General features: G+C 34.4%; 3 protein-coding genes and 1 pseudogene across 4 annotated transcripts; 1 reads left to right on the plus strand and 3 right to left on the minus strand.

Annotated features, from left to right (window-relative positions):
• Positions 1-1,296: 1,296 nt before the first annotated feature.
• Positions 1,297-4,717, minus strand: LOC147908347 (uncharacterized). Its single transcript, XM_087410528.1, has 2 exons — positions 4,703-4,717; positions 1,297-3,174 (listed from the first exon to the last, which is right to left on the minus strand). Exons 1-2 carry the CDS (start codon positions 4,715-4,717, stop codon positions 1,297-1,299), a joined length of 1,893 nt encoding a protein of 630 aa, XP_087266654.1.
• A 2,701-nt stretch (positions 4,718-7,418) lies between these two features.
• On the minus strand, positions 7,419-11,953 carry LOC147908348 (uncharacterized; annotated as a pseudogene).
• A 679-nt stretch (positions 11,954-12,632) lies between these two features.
• On the minus strand, positions 12,633-14,829 carry LOC105144424 (uncharacterized). Its single transcript, XM_087410529.1, has 3 exons — positions 14,803-14,829; positions 13,076-13,240; positions 12,633-12,898 (listed from the first exon to the last, which is right to left on the minus strand). The coding sequence occupies exons 1-3, from the start codon at positions 14,827-14,829 to the stop codon at positions 12,644-12,646; spliced, it is 447 nt and encodes a 148-aa protein (XP_087266655.1). The 3' UTR covers positions 12,633-12,643.
• Positions 14,830-14,917: 88 nt separating this feature from the next.
• smid (nuclear valosin-containing protein-like smid) lies at positions 14,918-19,655 on the plus strand. 2 transcript variants are annotated; one of them, XM_011053297.2, is made up of 11 exons: positions 14,918-15,300; positions 15,519-15,737; positions 15,828-16,160; positions 16,257-16,556; positions 16,694-16,913; positions 17,014-17,296; positions 17,419-17,887; positions 18,148-18,315; positions 18,381-18,707; positions 18,845-19,063; positions 19,127-19,655. In XM_011053297.2, exons 1-11 carry the CDS (start codon positions 15,154-15,156, stop codon positions 19,265-19,267), a joined length of 2,826 nt encoding a protein of 941 aa, XP_011051599.1. In that variant the 5' UTR covers positions 14,918-15,153; the 3' UTR covers positions 19,268-19,655. The 2 variants fall into 2 exon arrangements, with proteins under 2 accessions (XP_011051599.1, XP_011051600.1); XM_011053298.2 differs by lacking the exon at positions 14,918-15,300 and having other exon boundaries at positions 15,602-15,737; positions 15,814-16,160.
• The last annotated feature ends 464 nt before the right edge of the window (positions 19,656-20,119 follow it).

Below are 20,119 nucleotides of genomic sequence, written 5' to 3' on the forward strand. Positions count from 1 at the left end.
TATTCTTATGTAAAAAAAAAGGAGAGAAGTTTATGTGTAAAATTTTTTTTATTATTCCTTCTTTTTATTATTAATAAATGTAACTTAGTATATTTCCCTGTCTTTTGAAATCACCTCTCGCATTCACTTCCCTCTAATACCTGAGATCGCAGGAGGTCCAATCCCGGATCAAAAGAATTAAGTTCCTTGACCCAAAAAGTAGGACCGATATGTTCGCATCCATCGGAACAGGTGTCATAGCGTCCCTTCGGACGTTAACCCATATTCTGGGACCGAAAAGGTATGTACAACTCACAGATGTGTTCGCCTCTGCGCGCATACCTGTGAGATTGAGTCTAACCGTCCTTCTATACCTTCTCCATTCTCCCTCATTGTCTCCTTGACCAAATTTCCAAGGGTTTGGACATAACAATTCCATTTGTTTCATTATTTGAGTAACAGATGGTGCTTTTGTGATATTTATTTATCTGTAGAAAAAATTAACAAAAAATTTATTATTTTTTGTTAATTATTTTCTATGGAAGAATAAAATAATATCTCAAAAAATCCTATACAGTACCTTGCAGCAATATTGCAATGTTGCAACATTGTTGTGCTTTTGTAGGAGATGCTGTAGGAGATGTCATCTTTTTTTATATCTTAACTCAAACGATGGAAAAATGAAATTATTTGGATTTTGCAACAACATTCTAATTATATAAGATACATTATATTCAGAGCTGGGCATGAATTTGAAATACTTTTATTTAAAACACACTATTTGCATTATAAACGTATTTTGTATTTTTTATTTCAGCGGATCACATAAAAGTATTACGTATATTGTACGTTAAAATTGAAAGATTGAAAGCTTTTTATATTTTGTAATTCAAATAATAAGATTGATCGTCAATGTTAGTATTTGAAATACAAAATACAAAATATTTCCATGTACTCCTAACAAACACAAAATATAATTGTCTTACCAATACTGTTTTTCAAATAAAAGTATTTTAAATACATGCTCATAGCCTTATATCGTAATTGGTGTACATACACAGTGTTATTTTAAAGTTTAATAAAAAGGAAAAAAATAAAAAAGCAAGGCTCAATCAATCACTGTTGTGTATAACTAATCTGTGCTTCGCGGGTTTTCTCCATGTCTTGGTCCATTCTTGATGTGCCAACGTTTCGTGGGCCTTGCAGTCCACTTCATCAGGGCAAGGAGCAGCCTGATACTGAGCTGTTCCTCCAGGTCCTTCCTTTTTATGTTACGCTACTTGTTGAGGTGGGAGATTTTGGTGGAGGGGGGGGGGGTTAGAGTGATGGGGGAGACAGATAGTGGAATCTTGGTCGGTCTTTGCTGGTCGGGAGGATGGTCTTCCATATCTTACTTATGTTATAGCCATTATCCCTGTTTAGATTGTTAGGGTGTTTTTGTATTTCTATAGCTTCTCTGTATTTTCTTGGGAAGTATGATGTGGTGTTGGTTATCGTGGTTGCTTGGTCAAACAGTATTTGATGTCCTGTTTCGACGTTATGTTCTGATAGTGCCAACTGTGTGACGTGTTTCAGTCTAACGTCTCGTTGGTGTTCTTTTATCCGTAGGTTTACCATTCTCCCGGTTTCCCCGATGTATACTTGTCCGCAGGAACACGGTATTCTGTATACTCCTGCGGAACTGAGTGGCGGTCTTGGATCTTTGGGGTTTTTTAAGATTTGTCCTATCTTCTTGGGTGGTTTGTAGATAGTTCGGATATTGTGTTTGTTCAATATCCTGCCGATCCGGTCTGTAGTTCCTTTGATGTAAGGGAGAATGGTTAGAGTCCTGTCGTCTATTTGTGTGTTCGGAGCCGTTGTCTTGTTTGTGTGTTTGTTGATTATTTTGGTTATGTCTTTTTTGTCGTGTCCGTTGTTTTGTAGGACCTGTTTTAGATGGTTTATTTCTGTCCGTAGATGTCCTCTGTCGGAGATGGCGAAGGCTCTGTGTACCAGTGAGTTTATTACTGATTGTTTTTGTGCTGGGTGGTGGTGTGACTCAGCATGTAAGTATCTGTCCGTGTGTGTTGTTTTTCTGTACACTTGATGCCCTAGGGTGCCGTTGGCCTCCTTTGACACCAGCACATCTAGGAATGGGAGTTTCCCGTTTTCCTCTATGTCTATGGTGAAACGGATATTGGGGTGTTGTTTGTTGAGGTGGATGAGGAATTTTCGGAGTTCAGATCTGCCGTGTCTCCATATTACAAATGTGTCGTCTACGTACCGGAACCAGACTTCTGGTTTCTTTGGGGCTTTCCTGAGAGCCTCTTTCTCGAAGTGTTCCATGAAGATGTTAGCGATTACAGGAGAAATCGGAGAGCCCATAGCTGCTCCTGATGTTTGTTCGTAGAAATGGTTGTCGTAGGAGAAGTACGTGGTCGTTAGGCAGTGCTCTATTAGTGGGATGAGGTCGGAGGAGACTTTTTGTGAGGTTTTTATTATGTTAATCGTATCTTTTATTGGGACTTGTGTAAACAGGGATTCTACGTCGAAGCTAACGAGTAGATCTGTGGGCTGTAGTCGGATTTCTTGAATTTTATGTATAAAGTCCGTTGAGTTGGCTATGTGTGATTCTGTTTTTCCAGTCAGAGGTTGTAGTGTTTTTGCTAGGAAGCGGGATAGGTTAAATGTCGGGGACTTTATGGCGCTAACAATTGGTCTGAGGGGGACGTTGGGTTTGTGTATTTTTGGTAGTCCGTATAGTTTCGGTGGGAGAGGGTTTGTGAGTTTTAATGTTTTTTTGGTTTCGTTTGGGATGTTGCTTTTTTCCACAAGGTCCCTGATGTTCTGTGTGATTGTGTTGGTTGGATCCTTGTCAAACTTTCTATACGTTTTATCCGAGAGCAGACCTTTCATCTTTTTCTTGTAGTCTGATGTGTTTATGACTACTGTCATGTTGCCCTTGTCGGCTGGCAGCACGATGATGTCTGTGTCCCTGTTTAGGTCTTGTAGGGCCAATCGCTCCTGTCTGGTGATGTTTGATGACGGGGGTTTGGCTTTGGACAGGACGTTGGCTACCTGTCTGCGGATATCATCTGCCTGCTCTGGAGGAAGCCGATAAATGGTTGACTCTATTTGGCTGATTATTTCCTCTTTTGGAACCTTCTTAGGTGCCACCGCGAAATTAGGGCCTTTGGCCAGCGCAGATATAGTGTCCTGGGACAGGTTTTTGTTCGATAGGTTCTTGACGTAATGTAGGGGGGGTTTGGTTTTTTATGAGGGGCGAGGTTCATATATTTCTGTTTCTGTCTTTCAGAGGATTGGGTAAAAGTTGGGTAGTCTGGCTTGTTCATATGTAATGCGGTCCAGGGTTTGCCAGATGTCATGTCGTAGCGTGGCGGATAGGAACAGGTGCAGTTTAAAGATGTTGTGATCTGGGCTATTCGTGACTTAGTGAAATGGATACGTTCTTTGGTAAGGATAAGGCTGGTTTTGTGGAGGATGTTTTTAGATTTTTGAGTTCCTAGGTGGTTCTTGAGTTGTAGGAACTTTGGGATGATACTATTATCCCTGCAGCGTTTTAGGAATGCTAGATCTGATAGTTTCTTGGATAGAGAGGTCCTGAGTTTACTAAAAATGTTTACACTGTTGTGTATATTAATGATATCATTTTATATATTATACATATATTTATGAATTATATGTTGTACATATACATTAAAAATTTTCTAATTTTTTAATTTTAATCGTAAAAAATACTGATATTATAATATGTCTTGCGCGCGGACAAAGCAGGACAAAGACTGACGTTGAGAATCGATCTTGATTCTCTTTGATGAGCTTACCTAGGATTTATCTATAGGCGGCAGTTGTATAATATATAAAACACTTTAGAGCATAAGTGCCGTCACGAGAAAAGTTATCGCTTATATCGTTGCAGCACTTTTTATAATGTAGCCGCGATTATTTGCAGCTCATCGAATTGCTGAAAGTTCACGCAGCACGTTTATTTTCATACCTATTCCTTTTTTTTTTACGCGAAAAGGTATACATACATACATACATACATACATACATACGTACATACATGATTCGTAACACGACAAAAAAAAACGGGTTCCTTGATGTTTATCTAGACGGAGTACGATAGCGTGTATAGAATGAATGGATGGATGGATGGAAAATAAAGAAAGTACATATATAGAACGAAAAAAATTTTTTATTCACATATTATTACATCGTTTCTTTTTTCGAATGTATTAAAAATTAAAGCCAATAGCTCGCAATCGATGAGCTGATATTTGTTAAAGGTATCACTATCGCGTGTAATTTTTGGAGGCGATGTTGAAGAATCGCGTATACTTGATATCGACCGTATCGACGTATCGGGCTAATCGTTCGAACGTTACATCGATACATTCGTCAAACTCAAACATACGTCGTAGCATCGTTTCATCATCATGCGAATGGACGAAGAATCGAGATGTACGAGCATAGCATCATTCAGCATGCAAACGCTGACGGTTAGTAGTCCAACGCTTATAAAATTGTCCTTGTATTTCGCAGCATCTTGTAAATATTCTATCGCTGCTCGTAGAGACCCTTCCACGTTTCGAGAGCGGCAATTCATGTTCGCGATGATCTCCCAAGGCAATCTCCATGTAACTCGGTGGATCAACGTTGATTCCAATTTCCAAAAATTTGTAATCCGTAGTCGTCAGATCGTAACGTCTAATAAACGCACCTCGCGATGCTCCATGCTGTGTACATACATAATGTTAAAACGTTTCTTTTGTGTATAGAATGTTAAAACTTACATGTTACTGCAGTCCTTCTTCGTTTCATATGAGTTGCTGTCTTTAGCGAAGTACATTTTCTTTTCAATCGTTCGTACATGCGAATATCACAAGACTAATTGCACCCGCGTATATTGCGATGTATAATATATGGTAAAACTTCTAGAATCGAAGAGGGAGTAACTCTCTTCTCTTTTCAAGAATTGCGAACATGTCGGGACACGTTTTATCGCATCTTTCTACGTATTTTCTTTGTTCGTGAGTCTATCCATATTTATACTTTATGATTTATATTTCGATGGCATCGATGACGTTGATGATGAGCACATTGGCGACTTTAACGCTTTTTCTCCAGGACATTCCCAGTATCTCGCTTTTTCCTTCGATGGCGGTGGACTTGGCGAACCTGGCAACAACGGATGGTGCCCCTTTTGCTCGATTGATTTTTGGCGTATATATTCTTTTACTCAGTCCATGTCTTAACGCTTGTAACTGAAGCTTACGAATGAAAAAAAGTCTAATATACTATCTATATACATTGCATACTGTCAAAGGGGATGCTGGAGCGAAGGCTGAAGTTAATCAAAGTCGATATTACAGGTTTTCATTTCCAATATAATTTCCAGTATAAGATGCTTACGCCCTCTGAGTTAATATGATCATGCAGGAAATTCGATCGATTAATTATCGATATTTTTATTCCGTTTCCTACATTACCATCTTAAGGGGATGTTGGAGTGTCCTGTTTTATCATTAAATTTTAAAAACGCCTTTCTCGTAACTGTATTTATGGATTGGAAAATCCTTCTCCACAATTAAAGTATCGACATCAACGCAAATCGCCAGCTACATTTGAATACGAAAAACGAAAGAAAATTAAAGACTTACAGTTTTGTTATCGACTTCTGTAGTCAACACATCACAATATGTGTTGCATATAAGAGTTTCAGATCTTGCACGTTCAAAGTGAAAAGTAGCTGGCGAATTGCGGAAAACCTAAACGAACATCCTATGCTTTTAGAAATGCGGTAGGAGTTTTAGTATAAGAGAAAGGCGTGTACAAAAATTTCGTTTGTATATTACGAGTGAAATTGACGTGTAGCCATGAAACTGAGCAGTATTTTAGTTCCGCGATATTCCGACAGCGGCGCTGTCATGAAAAGTGCGTTGCTGAACCATAGAAATGATCTGAATTATCGACCTACTCAGGCCCATATCAATAAATGTGCCCTGGTCAAAGTTTTTTCTTTTGAGAGGAAAAATAATAAAATAAATATGATATTAGTTATTTCAATTTTGTTGAAATAATTTCTTCCTAAACAAGAACCATATTATTTATATATGAATACAAATGAAGATAATTATTTTAATTACACTGTTTTGTATTTTACATACATTTTATTTAGTAAATTATTGATGCATATATATAAAATAACACATATATATATATATATATATGTGTGTGTATATGTATGTACGTATGTATGTATGTGTGTATGTGTATATGTATATATATATATATATTATATATATTAGGTGAGCAACTAAGTTCTCGCTGTTATTTTGATGAAAATGCATCAAAATAACAGCGAGAACTTAGTTGCGCACCTAATAATAGCATAAATACACACGCGTGTGCGTATGTATGCGTGTGCGCGCGCGCTCGCGTGTGTGTGCGTGTACATATATACAACACATGTTTAAACTTTATTTACTGAATTATTTACACATGCATATATCAAGGTTCGGAACGTGATGTGTTTCGGTTGAGCTTTCTTTCTGCTCGGATGTCGGAACGACAAGCGGCAATCTCGTAGCAGACGTAGCATATAAATGAAATTTTCGAATACACTTTGCTCTTATACTAAAGCTCGTAACTCGTTTCTGCAAGCATAGTATTGTTCTTTGAGGTTTTCTGTAAATCGCCAGCTACTTATGCAAGGTCTGAAATTATTGTATACAGCACATTTTTGACTCGACTCGAATGTCGAGTCTTAGTAAGAAGCGCCATTCCTCCTATCGGTCGCGCGCAAACGAAGTAGTATTGCTATTCAACTATAGAAATGGATTGAACCATTCTAAATAAACCAGCAATATATTATCAACCGGAAACGCCATAATAATATATTTTTGTATATATAGAAATATATATCAGGATCGTTGTTTAGAGGAGGAATCATGCGTCCTTGCTGCATCGACGATGATACCAGAATCGATAGAAATCACGTTCTTGAATTGCAGAACGAATTATTGAAACAGAAGTACGACAGAGTGAGACAGAGAAAAAACAAAAAAGGATAGAAACTCCGATTGTAATCGGTGAGACTCCGCATGCCGAGCTGGGCTCGTCGAACGAAACAGCGAGTCTATCCTTCAGAGTCTCTCTCTCTCTCTCTCTCTCCCCTCCCTCCCCCCTCCCCCTCCTCTACTCTCTCTCCTCTCCTCTCTTCTCCTCTCATATTCTCTCCTCTCCTCTCATATTCTCTCCTCTCCTCTCCTCTCCTCTCCTCTCCTCTCCTCTCCTCTCCTCTCCTCTCCTCTCCTCTCCTCTCCTCTCCTCTCCTCTCCTCTCCTCTCCTCTCCTCTCCTCTCCTCTCCTCTCCACTCCTCTCCTCTCCTCTCCTCTCCTCACCTCCCCCCCCCATCTCTCTACGGTCGCTTGTTTCTAGCGACCGAAAATGCTTTCTGGAAAATTTCGGCCGCTCAATGTGTCCTACTGATTTTATGCAATTTTTACAAAGTTTACATGTTTTCGCTGCAATGTTCGTAGACATGGAAGTGGCTGTCCTTGACGAATAAGTTCCATATATTTATTAACACCACTAACAAATTTTATTTGCAAAGCACGTTCAATAGTTTCATTTGACCAAATTCGAACGTTCTGTTTTTTTGAGATTAAAGCTTTAATCTGACAATCAGTAAATACTGTTTGTAAAGCTATTTAATTAATATCTTTTTTTAAAGTATTACTATCTTTTTTTAAAATATTATCATTATTTTTTAAAATATGTACAATGAATCTTAAAGCTTTTATTGTTTCCAGCATTTTAATAACATTTAGCTGTTGTTTTCGGATAATATCATTGAATTTCTTATATTGCTTCTCTTGTTTTCTTTTACACTGAGTTCTATATGAAACTGGACACATTATTGATAATTCATTGCTTTCGGATGCATCAATCACCTAAAAATTGAATTAAAAATTTTAAATATATTTCAATATGTTATCTTCTCATAAGTATTGTTGCTTCAGCATTAGCCTGACAATCCTGCTCTTTAACATCATCATCAAGCTCATACAATTGAATGTCATTGATAGATTGACAAAAATTATTAGATATATTGTTTACTTTATTATTTTGTTATAGAAACTTGTGTAACATTATTTTCGATTTCTTTTGGTTCTTTTTTTAAAAAATAACCAAATATTGTGGGAACTGCATTTGGTTTTAATTTTCGCATATCAGTTCTTTGTTCCCACATAGTTGGAACAAAATGTATCTGTATAATATAATAAGAAAAAAGATTAACTTATTAAATAATCATAATTGATATATAGAAAATAAATAGAATTTTAAAAAGATACAGAGTTGTCACATATTTTATTAATTTTCTTATAAACTGTACAAATATGTTATTTAACCTTGCAGAGATATGCATTTTTCGTTGGTGTTCAATTTTTTCAACATTTGTCGCCCATAATGTTCGACGTTCAACATCAAAATATTTCATTATGTAGTCTTTGCTACAGAATTATTGTAAAATGGAGCTGCACATCCAACCATTTTGCAATAATTTTTAATAATGTTCTAAAAGTCATATTATAGAAAGACGTATCTTATGAAATCACGACTCACACGAGAACTATGAAGGTTAGAAAGAGACACAACATATTCCTCTTTCTTTCTTGTAATTTTGCTGAAACTAGAGACTCTTAATATAAAGAAACCGTAAAGAGAGTCTCTAACTAGAGTCTCCTTTTCTCGTGTCGCGATTCTGATTAGAGGATCTCTATTGGAGCCCTAGGGGCGCGCTCACTTAAATTATTAACTCAACATTTAACTCAAAAAATTATTTTTTAGAATTTACATTAGAACACAACTGAAAAATCTTTCAATGTTACGTCTTTTATCCTAGTCTGTGCAGTTTTTTAAATTCGAGAAGTTAGTTCTCGCTAAGTCCCTCTGCTGGCGCGTACTACTCAACGACGCTTCGTTTACATTCGCTGTACAGCTCAATGACGCTTCGTCTTAAAATAAATTTTTTTATCTCTCTATCCTGGAAACGTACATGAATGCTCGTACAGAGAAGCGTATTTGAATACTCCGTGTACCTTTTGCCGAATGTTTAGGAAGCATAGACGAAGTACTAATGAATGAAGTGTTTAGGAAGTGTATCAGTACGCTCCATGCATTTTTTGCGGAGTGTTGAAGAGCGTATGAGAAAAAATAAAAAAAAAATTTTAAACGTGTAGGAAATGTGATAGATGTATTTCACACACTTTATGGAATTTAGGAGAGTTTGTGGAGCGTATATAAATATTCAAAACCACTAAGAGTCAATGGAAAGTCAATGAAGTGTTTAAGAAGCATTAAAATTCTTTGTTCACATTTCTTTGACGCTTCGACAAATTTTACATTTTCATCGGGGTACTTTTTTTATCCGTAAGGTTATGTACTATTCAATATAATTTTTTTATTATAATAAATTCGGCAAATAGAGAGGGAATTAGCTGTAATAATGCGCAGTCAATTTCAACATTATTGAATTATATGTCCTAATTATATATCATAATTTAATTATTGATTTGTAATATACGTGTTTCTCAGCTAACTTTTTAGCCATCCTCAATACGTACAGATAATTCCATGTGGCGTTGAGAATATATTTGTATAAAATTAAACTACGGTTCTCACATGATTTTCCTTATTTTTAATATCCACAGTATTCGCAATATGAGAGGAGATCAATCTTCACTTATTTGAGAAAATGCAACCAATTAACTAGTTGGATGCAACCATGATTGAGCGTCTCCATCAAACCACTGTCGATACACGTCAATGATATAAATAATCAGAACTCCAACTGAACTTCAACTTTGTAGGATTCCAACTGAAGCTGATGTTGGAGAAAAAATGTGAACTGAAGAGTAAAACTGTATTTCACTAATTATAATTAACTGTAATTTTACATACTATATTGAACACAAAAATAGGTTATTAACAAATAGCTACCAGAAAGAAACCTTGCTACTATAAATTAGTATTACAAATCTATATTTATAACTTTTCTCTTTGCATTTTTTCTCCGATATTAAGTTAATTAGAGCTTGGTGAAAGTGGCCCTAAGTCCGGCACCAGAGATTATAAAGAACATAAGTAAATCAAATAAAATATTATAGTATTATAATAAATACAAAATACTGAAATTATACGGTGAGAAAAATAAAATATATTCACGCATAAAATGTATTCACGTTCTAACAAAAAATTAATGTGTTATAAATATAGAAAATATAGAATAGTAGTATAAATAATATTAGTATAATAATAGTATAAAAGTACTATGATAATAATTCTTTGTATTTACAGGATACATAATGTCATATATAGTTACATAATAAAATGTTCCAATTGATGAAAGACAGGTAATACAATGCGTTAACTTCCCAAAAATTGTGAAAGACTTGTGTGGTGATTGATTCCGCCATTTTTAAGGGAGTTCTGACTTCTGATGCAATATAAGCTGCGTTCGGCAATGCAAATCTGAGGCGTCGGAGTGCTTCTTTTTCTACAGTGCATGTGACATATGCTATAATATAAAAGCACTCCGACGCCTCAGATTTGCAATACCGAATGTAGCTAAAAAAAGAGGACTACGAGATCGCCAGATTCTCTGTATTCTAGAGACATTAATCTAAAGGCACATTGGATAGACTGCATTAGTGCGCACTAAATGCTTTTTCGGTGCCACGAATTTGGGTTGTGCGTATCAGTGCGTTTAAGTTGCGTTCATTTGTCGTATTCGGCAAATGAAAACTGACTCAGTGCTGAATTTGTATTCGGACTAACTGAATGAATCGAACGAGTTCAAGAAATGTTGCACTGACATTTTTGTCAGTTTGGTGTTCGAACAAATAAAACTATGTTAGACAGCAAAAAATTACAAAATAGTGGATGAAGAAAGACTAAAATTATTTATTACAAATGAATTATTAGAAACAAGTAGTAGCGATGATGAAATAGAAGATATGTTATGTGTAATAAAAGAAGAAAGGCCAAAAGTTAAAAATTATGTGAATCGGAAATGAATACTCAAACAAAGAAGTATATAATTATATATGATAAAAATACTTTTGATAATGAAAATATTTATATTTACTATCATTAGTTGTAATATACATTATTAGTTTCAAACTTAATTCTGCACCAGATGAAATTACGAAGGTGATCAAATTTACTAGAATATTTATAACTTCATTAATTAATACTTAGTGAGTTTGCTCATTTTTGTAATTTTTATTTCGTCTAAAAAATCGTAATAAGCCTCCAAGTTTAGAACATACATAAATGGAAAGGGCATTGCTCATACTTGCTCATAGTTCGCGCTGTGCAAATATTTGTGCGAGAGAGAAAGATAGTAAAGGATAAATGTTCTCTATGCACTGACGTCGGTTCCGACGTTCCTTGTTCAAGTACCGCGTGTGTGGGGTCGAGAAGCAGCAATTGTGAAGTTTATCTCTTTCACTTGTAATAAGAAGGTGTAAAAAAGAAAAGAAATTCTAAAATAAATAATTATATAAACCTAAATTCTTTTTTGTGCTAATTTACACAAATCGTATAAGAACATAACTTATAAAATGACATCGCTATCACAAAATGACAGCGATGATGGACAGCAGGAACAAGGAACAGACGCATGCGCTTTACTAAATTTATCCGTTACTAACTTTCTCTTTCGCACAGATGTTTGCATCAAGCTTAACGCTCTATTCCCCTTCCATTTATATATGTTCTAAGAAGCAGCACTAGAATATCAGTGCATATGTATATACATATGTACCCATGGTATAAAGTCAAGGATATGCTTATGCGTATATAGGTATCACGTGACCATCATGTGATATCGGACGTCATCGATTAGCGGTAAATTTGAATGAATTAATATAAAACGTAATATGAAACATCGTTTAATGAGATATAATCATTTAAATATATAAACATATTTTTATAATATTTCAAATTATGTAATATTTTTCTGTTATTATAAGCGTATTTTAATAAATAAATTTATTTATTAATTTAATTAATAATTAAAATATAGTTGATAATTAATTATAATAAGTACTATAATAATGAAAAATACAATGATAAATTAATCATTAAATTATGTTATAATGTTTTATTATTTTATGCATCAGTACTAAATACTTTGACATTACTGAAGTAAAAATTATGCCAATAAAAGTATTTTATAAAATACTAATTGATAAAGAAATTATGAAAGGAAAAATGAATATTATTTAAATTATTTTCTATGTATTATACATACATATATATATATATATATATATATATATATATATATATCATCTAAAAAGTATCCGCGGTTTTTTGTCACTAGATGTGTGTTGATGGTCATATATTTAGTGACAAAGTACCGCGGATACTTTTTAGATGACTCAATATATATATGATAATATTATATTGAATACATGAATTCATTTGCTGAATTCAAACATGAATAATTTATTTAGAAATTTTGGAATATAATTACATAATCGTAATTAAGTAAAACATTTTGAATAAATAAATAAATATAATTCAGAAAAAGAAAACAACGGATACATAGTCTAATATTTTTTATTAATTACTTTATTACTGATAAACTTAATCAATTTTTTTTCTTATTTTTTTGTTAGATTCATAAATTTGTCGGTTTATTTCCCGAACTCTTATATAAGTCCTAACGAGACATAAAATTATTTTATGTGGTAGTTTAATTGGCAGAATTTTTTTACAGACAATGTCTATCAGTTCGTTAAATATAAATTCAATTTTACGCAAGTTTGGACCATGATAATTTTCAAATTCAACATTCATAATACGCGTAGCTGTTAATAAATCGGATAATAAATCGTAATTATGTTATTTATTTTCGTACGTAGAATCAAATAAAGTACTAGATGTAGCAACTGCAGCAGCGGATGTGTCAGTAGTATTTTCGATATATGACGATGAATCTTTCCTAGATGAATAAATTCATTTTTAATATTAGTATTAGTATTTAATTATACTATTTATATATATTTATTTTCTTACGTAAAATGAAGTACTGGATGTGTCTTGTAACTCAGGAAATAAATGCAATGTAGGAATTGCATCACTTTGTACTTTTCGGTAACTTTTAGGTGAGTACTGCAACAGTTTCTGCTGTAAGGACTTTGTAAAGGATGATGGTTCAAAATGTTTTGAACATATTTCTTCCTAAGAACACAAAGTATACCATATATTATTTTCTTGTCCAACAGAATATACAATGATGATATATAATTAAATATTTTAAAACATGTTAATCAACTGATTTTTAACGTATCAATCCTTTAAATTAATATTTTTAAGATCAAAAGAACATATATGATAAATTTTATATTTATTTTCTTTTACCTGTTGCAATGGAAGTACCTTCTTTACAAACTGCAAGCTATTTTAAAGAAATTGCTTGATCTTTAGGAAATCAAAAGTACTGTATTCTTTTTTCAGGCATTTTTACTCTTTTTGAATAATTACAACAACCTTTCACTGCACACTTCATCTTTTATGAGAAAACAAATAATTTTTTACAAAAATCTTATTAAAAAAGCAATTTTATAACCACAATTCATTGTTAGCGCCGTTTTGCGAAACCGAATCTACCCGAACTCACCCGAATTGCTTCGAAAATAGCCGATGATGACGTAAGTGGTCCGTTCCCCCACTACTCTGATTTCTGCGCACCGGATGAGCTGGATGAGCATACACTTGTCTTTATACCATGTATGTATCGATAAGTGGCTTAACAGCGCCTCAAGATGACGGTTCATGGAACTAAGACGAATAGGGATGATAACTGTAGACCCCTTAGAGGCTCGGCACAATAAAAGAAACAGGAAATTGATTCTGTATCTTGAAACGAAGTGAAAATTACAAAAGTGAACGAATTTACGAACGAATTTATTTTAGATTATGGATAATTTCATTGGTCAACCTAATAAATTTGCTCACTTTTTTAATTTTGTTAATTTGTTTGAAGAATAGAATCAAAACAGAGGCCTATGTCATTCGATTGTAATAGGAAAATACTCGACTGTAATTGGTTAGTTCTTACATTCTGATCCGGATTAAACCCTCGGTGGAAACTAGGCCAGAGAACAGAGAATAATGCCCGTATTCATCAGGCAGACCTTGTACTTAAGGCTTCCTTAAATTTATCTTTAGATACTCTATAAATTATTTCATTGACTGAGCATCTAAAGATAAATTTAAGGAAGCCTTAAATATAAAACCCGTACTATGGGTACGGTCAACGAGATGCTGCAAATGCTTTGAAGCGTTTTTTAATTGATCAATTTGTAAAATTCTTTCTTCTAATTGGTCCATCAAATGCTTCAAAGCATTTTTAGTGAGGCTTTGACCAGAGCCTACGAATACGAGTATAAGAATTTCAACCTATCAGAAAGTGTGTATTCCACAATACATGATTTCTGATAGGTTGAAATTCTTATTCCCTGTCCCCTGTTCCTTTTATTGTGCGAAGCCTCATACGCTGATATATGGAATAGTCCATAGACGGAGAGGGCAGAAATTTGAAAAAAGACACTGGCCTAGTTTTCACCGAGGATTTAATCCGAATCAGAATGTAAGAATCAACCAACTACAGTCGAGTATTCCCCTGTTACAGTCGAATGACAGGGAAATGTTCGACTGTAATTGGTTGGTTCTTACATTCTGATTCTGTTTAAACCTTCGATAGAAACTAAGCCACTGTCCAACCGCACACACCGACACACCATAATGTTATCCCTTCCATCTTTCATCATGATTCCACCCCTTGTATCATTTCTTACTATTTCTTACATACAGATGTATACATTTGTATACGTATGGTGTGTGTGTGTATATATATATATATATACATATATACATATACATATATTGACCAAGGAGATTGATGTACATCGACGCGAGTTTTCATGCGTTGTTGACGTGCGTATTGAAAAGGTTGAATCAATTCACGACGCCAAACTCACGTCGACGCGACGCCGCGACGGTCGAGTGTCGAGTGTCGAGCCGTGAGGTATTTTTCCTCTCACGGCTCGCTCAGTCGTATTCTCGCCTGCTGATCATCCTTGTCTGTAAATATGCATAAAATGGGCAAGCTAAACTCGTCGATCGATATTATTCCATTGCAAGGATCGAGTGGAGATTATAGATCGAGACACGTGGACAATAAGCACAGGATGGATCAAAGACTCCGGGATCAGTTGTTAATCGGTCGCGTACAAATGGTAATGTAAAAAACGATGATTTACATCGGTCAGTTTAGGCTATTTCTTTCGATTGTTTTTCTCTTTGATGTATTTAATTTGCGGGATCTGTAGGATCCACGATGCGCGTACAAGCGGTATACGCAAGAATTAAAGTTAATATCATGCACAAGCATGATATTTACGACACAATCGTTCAGCGAACTTCATTTTTCATGTTACATTTATATGTTTCGCAGTACATGCACGATAATGAAAATAAAGTATATATCGATGTAAATGATATGGCAGATGCGTTGCAAAGGCGATACAGAGATTATCGTGGTAAGAAACGCGGTCCGTTCCGTAGTATGGTACGTCAGGCTTATGATGAGCTTACCAAGATTTTTTCAAACAAGCCTTCGACGCGTGAATGCTCGGCGTATGACGATGATGATTTTGAGGATGTCGATGTTGAGGTACCTTCGACCTATTAATCGTATTATTACATGTCTTGATTATTTCCTTCTTTGATACAATAATTGTTTAATCAAGTCACATCATTTTAGTCAGATTCACAGCGTGCTTCGATAAGTGATATGTTATTACATATGTATAAGAAACCACAATATAGACAGAATGGAAACTCGAGTGATAAAGAATTGATAGACATTAGTAGCGACGATGATGCATCTAAAGTCGACTCCAAGACTGAAAAAGATCTAAAAACTCCTGAACCTGGATGTACGACAACTGAAGAATCTACGGGTATGATAGTTGCGGCAAAATCAGAAACTACAAGACTGGAAACTGCTGAATCAGAAACGACGACCCTAAAGCAAGAAACAGCAAAGCCAGAAATGTCTACTACAAAACTGGAAACACCTGTGAAACCAAACATAGTATGCATTTCCATGCAATTCATAATTATGATTTTATGTTAAATTTGAACGAAATTCAGATTGAAAAATACATTTGTTATCTGTTTGTCATTTCAGCTTGCGAACCAAGTTGTAAAACAATCATTGGAATCTACAAGAAAACGACAAAGAGAGAAGGAAAGTGGCAATGGAAAATTTTCAGTCAAAAAAGCGAGAATTATACCTATTACAGAATCAAAAATTACATTCGCTGATGTAGGAGGCAGTGACAAAGTTTTGAAATCTGTCTGTAAATTACTAGCTCATATGAAACATCCTGAAATCTTCAAACAGCTCGGTATATCTCCACCAAGAGGATTTTTGCTTCATGGACCACCTGGATGTGGAAAAACATTATTAGCACATGCAGTTGCAGGAGTAAGATAATATTTAATTTTAGAAAATATGCTACAACTTATATATTTACAAGTCATTGTTTTGTTCCATATACGATTGTGAAATGCATAAAAGTTATGATTCATTCATTCTCTCTAATATTCGCATCTCTTATATAGGAATTAAATATACCTCTAATAAAAGTAGCAGGGCCTGAGCTTGTGACTGGAGTATCCGGTGAGAGCGAAGCTCGTATCAGGGAATTGTTTGAACAAGCTTTAATTCTTGCACCATGTATCATTTTTTTGGATGAGATAGATGCTGTCACTCCACATAGAGCTACAGCTCAAAGAGAAATGGAAAGAAGAATTGTTGCGCAATTATTGTCAAGTTTAGATGGTAAGATATTAATGTTTCCATTATTATTTTATTTTACATTATTCTTTTTTACATTATTCTAGACTATGAGCTACATTTTTTCTTTCTGTTTTCTTGTTAGAATTGAATCTTAATGAAAACGGAGACAGAGTACTGGTAATTGGTGCAACAAATCGGCCCGATTCATTAGATCCTGCTTTAAGAAGAGCGGGACGTTTTGATCGTGAAGTGTGCCTTGGAATACCAGATAGAGAAGCACGGGCTAAAATCTTAGCAGTGCACACTGAAAAAGTTGTATTAGCTCCTAATGTTAGTTTATCAACAATAGCTTCCCTTACTCCAGGTTTTGTAGGTGCAGATTTAGTTGCTTTAATTAGGGAAGCTGCTATGGTTGCTGTAGATAGGTAAGTCATTTTGCTTAAAGTTTTTATACATATCTATATATGTGCGCGCGCGTGTGTGTGTGTGTGTGTGTGTGTGTGTGTGTGTGTATATATATATATATATATATATACAATTTTTTTAGAGTATTTGAGGATTTAAATAGATCGAAACAAGAGGAAAGGTTACCTGAAGTAACTGAAGCCGAGAAACAACCGGATAAAGAAATTGAAATTTCCGAAAATTCGGAAAATCTAATTGATACTAGTGTTGCAGCAAGATCTCCTACCACTACAACTTCTACTACAATTGAGAACAATCTTACATTTCCACAAAAGCTACCCAAAAGTTCAATTTCAGAAATTGCCGAAATGGATGTAATTCAGGAACATTCAGCAGACTTGTCAACTTTATTGACCTGGTTACGTTCCGAACCTCCACTTTCCCAAGAACGCTTATCGACCTTGTGCATCGAGCATAGTGATTTTGAGACAGCTCTACGCATTGTTCAACCATCAGCGAAAAGAGAAGGATTTGCGACGGTTCCCGACGTAACATGGGACGATGTCGGCTCACTGCGAAATATACGACAAGAATTGCAAATGGCTATTCTCGTGAGTATAAATATGTTTTTATCCCTGTAATATTTTCCAATTTTTAGAAAGAGTAGTTATTGTGCTATTTGTTAGTCTTAAACAAATAAATTTTCTATAAAATCGAAGTATACATGAATAAGGGTCGGGATCTAACTAGGAATCTATTAACAAGTCGATCGCTTTCATACGGAGTCACTCATAATTTCTGCTATTAGATTAGTTATTTTACTATATTTTACGGCATTTGCGACTCATGTATATAAATTTATTTATTGCAGGCTCCTGTTAAACATTCTGAACACTTTAATACATTAGGTTTAACAGCTGCAAGTGGAGTATTGTTATGTGGTCCACCAGGATGTGGAAAAACATTACTAGCCAAAGCTGTCGCCAACGAAGCTGGAATTAACTTTATTTCTGTTAAAGGACCAGAACTTTTAAATATGGCAAGTTTCAACATAGTATTATACATGAAAATATAAGAAACCTAAAGATTTTTGTATATTTTTAGTATGTTGGTGAAAGTGAGAAAGCAGTTCGTCAATGTTTCTTGAGAGCAAGAAATTCAATGCCATGCGTCATATTTTTCGACGAGATAGATGCGTTGTGTCCTAAAAGAACAGAAGGTGATAATTCCGCAACAGCACGTGTTGTTAATCAAATGCTTACAGAAATGGATGGTGTGGAGAGTCGGCAAGGGGTATTTCTTATGGCGGCTAGTAATCGACCCGATATTATAGATACAGCTGTTTTGAGGCCAGGAAGACTGGATAAAATTTTATACGTTGGTCTTCCGAATGCTTCAGATAGAGTGGATATTTTACGTGCAGTAACAAAGGTATTTACACGCATGCACATACACACACAAAACACAACACAGTACAGAGAGAAAAAAGAGAATTGATTTAATTTATTTTGAAAAAATTCTATTTTGTTCTAATAACTTAATATATATTAATATTATAACTTTTGTAGAATGCAACGAGACCAAAACTTGCTTCAGACGTCGATTTAAATCAAGTGGCATATGATAATAGGTGTAATGGTTACACTGGTGCAGATTTAGCAGCTTTGATAAGAGAAGCTGGTATGGAAGCATTGAAAGAAATAATAGCTGGTTATGGACAACCGGAAATTTCGATGCGACATATTTTTCAAGCATTTGATAAAATGCAACCGTCCGTTCGTGAGAAGGCAAGTATTCATTTATTTGCAAATTCATATTGAACAGCATAATAAAAATAACAAATTCTGCAGGATATTAAGCATTATGAAAAGTTAAGCAAATTATATTCGGTAAGAAAAAACTCTGAAGTTACACCCATGGATACGCCAGTAGAAGTTACACCAATGGATGCACCAATTGTTGACGTCGTTATGGAGCCAATGGAAACTTAAAAGTACAATTATTAAAAAAGCCTATAAGAATCGCTAAAGAATTCTTCCAGTACCAAAAGTTAAAACTTTTTACACAGAAGATGAAAGGCGCTTCTTTAATGGTGTAGTTTAATTTCTGTGCATTTATGTTTCATAAAAATACAGTTTTAACATTGGCTATATTAATAACTGGTTTATTATTGTGTTTCAAGATATTTAGTAATATAGTCAGTTATAATATTCCACATTATTTTTCCCTATAGATATAAATACTTTAGTATAGCATTAAAAAAGATAAGATTTCTATCAGTTTATAAAAGTTTGTTTTACAACAATTAACATTGATTTTCTTTTTTAATAGTATGTGTAGATTAATTATATGTACAAATAAATGTGTTTTAAAATAGAATTAATCTTGAATTTGCTCATTGTTTTATTTAAAATATTTAATATGGTGATTGTGAAAAGTCGAAGTTCAAATCTGGTCAACATTAAATTTTATGCCATCTCTCGAAAGGCAATAGCACCGAGAATATTTTCGCTAACAGAATAAACGAACTTTTAATAGGCCGTTCGCAACTAATATTAATCAGTAAAAACAATATTAAGAATCTTTATTTTAGACCGCATATGTGAGAAATCAATACTAGAAATTTAAAATGCCTACGATCAAAGCTGGATCTTCATTGCTTTAAATAATTCAATCTTAAATTACTAATATATATTATATATGTTTCTTGCATATATAATAGTGTAGTCTTTTCGTATTGCGTGCCGAATTATTCTTCCGGATTATAAACGCAATTAAAACTACTCTAGTAATCGTGAATTAAATTGACAAGCAATTTTAATAATTTGATGCTACTATCAAGT

Source organism: Acromyrmex echinatior, chromosome 10 (genome assembly GCF_024713525.1).
Source record: "Acromyrmex echinatior isolate Ae372 chromosome 10, ASM2471352v2, whole genome shotgun sequence".
Taxonomy (NCBI): domain Eukaryota; kingdom Metazoa; phylum Arthropoda; class Insecta; order Hymenoptera; family Formicidae; genus Acromyrmex; species Acromyrmex echinatior.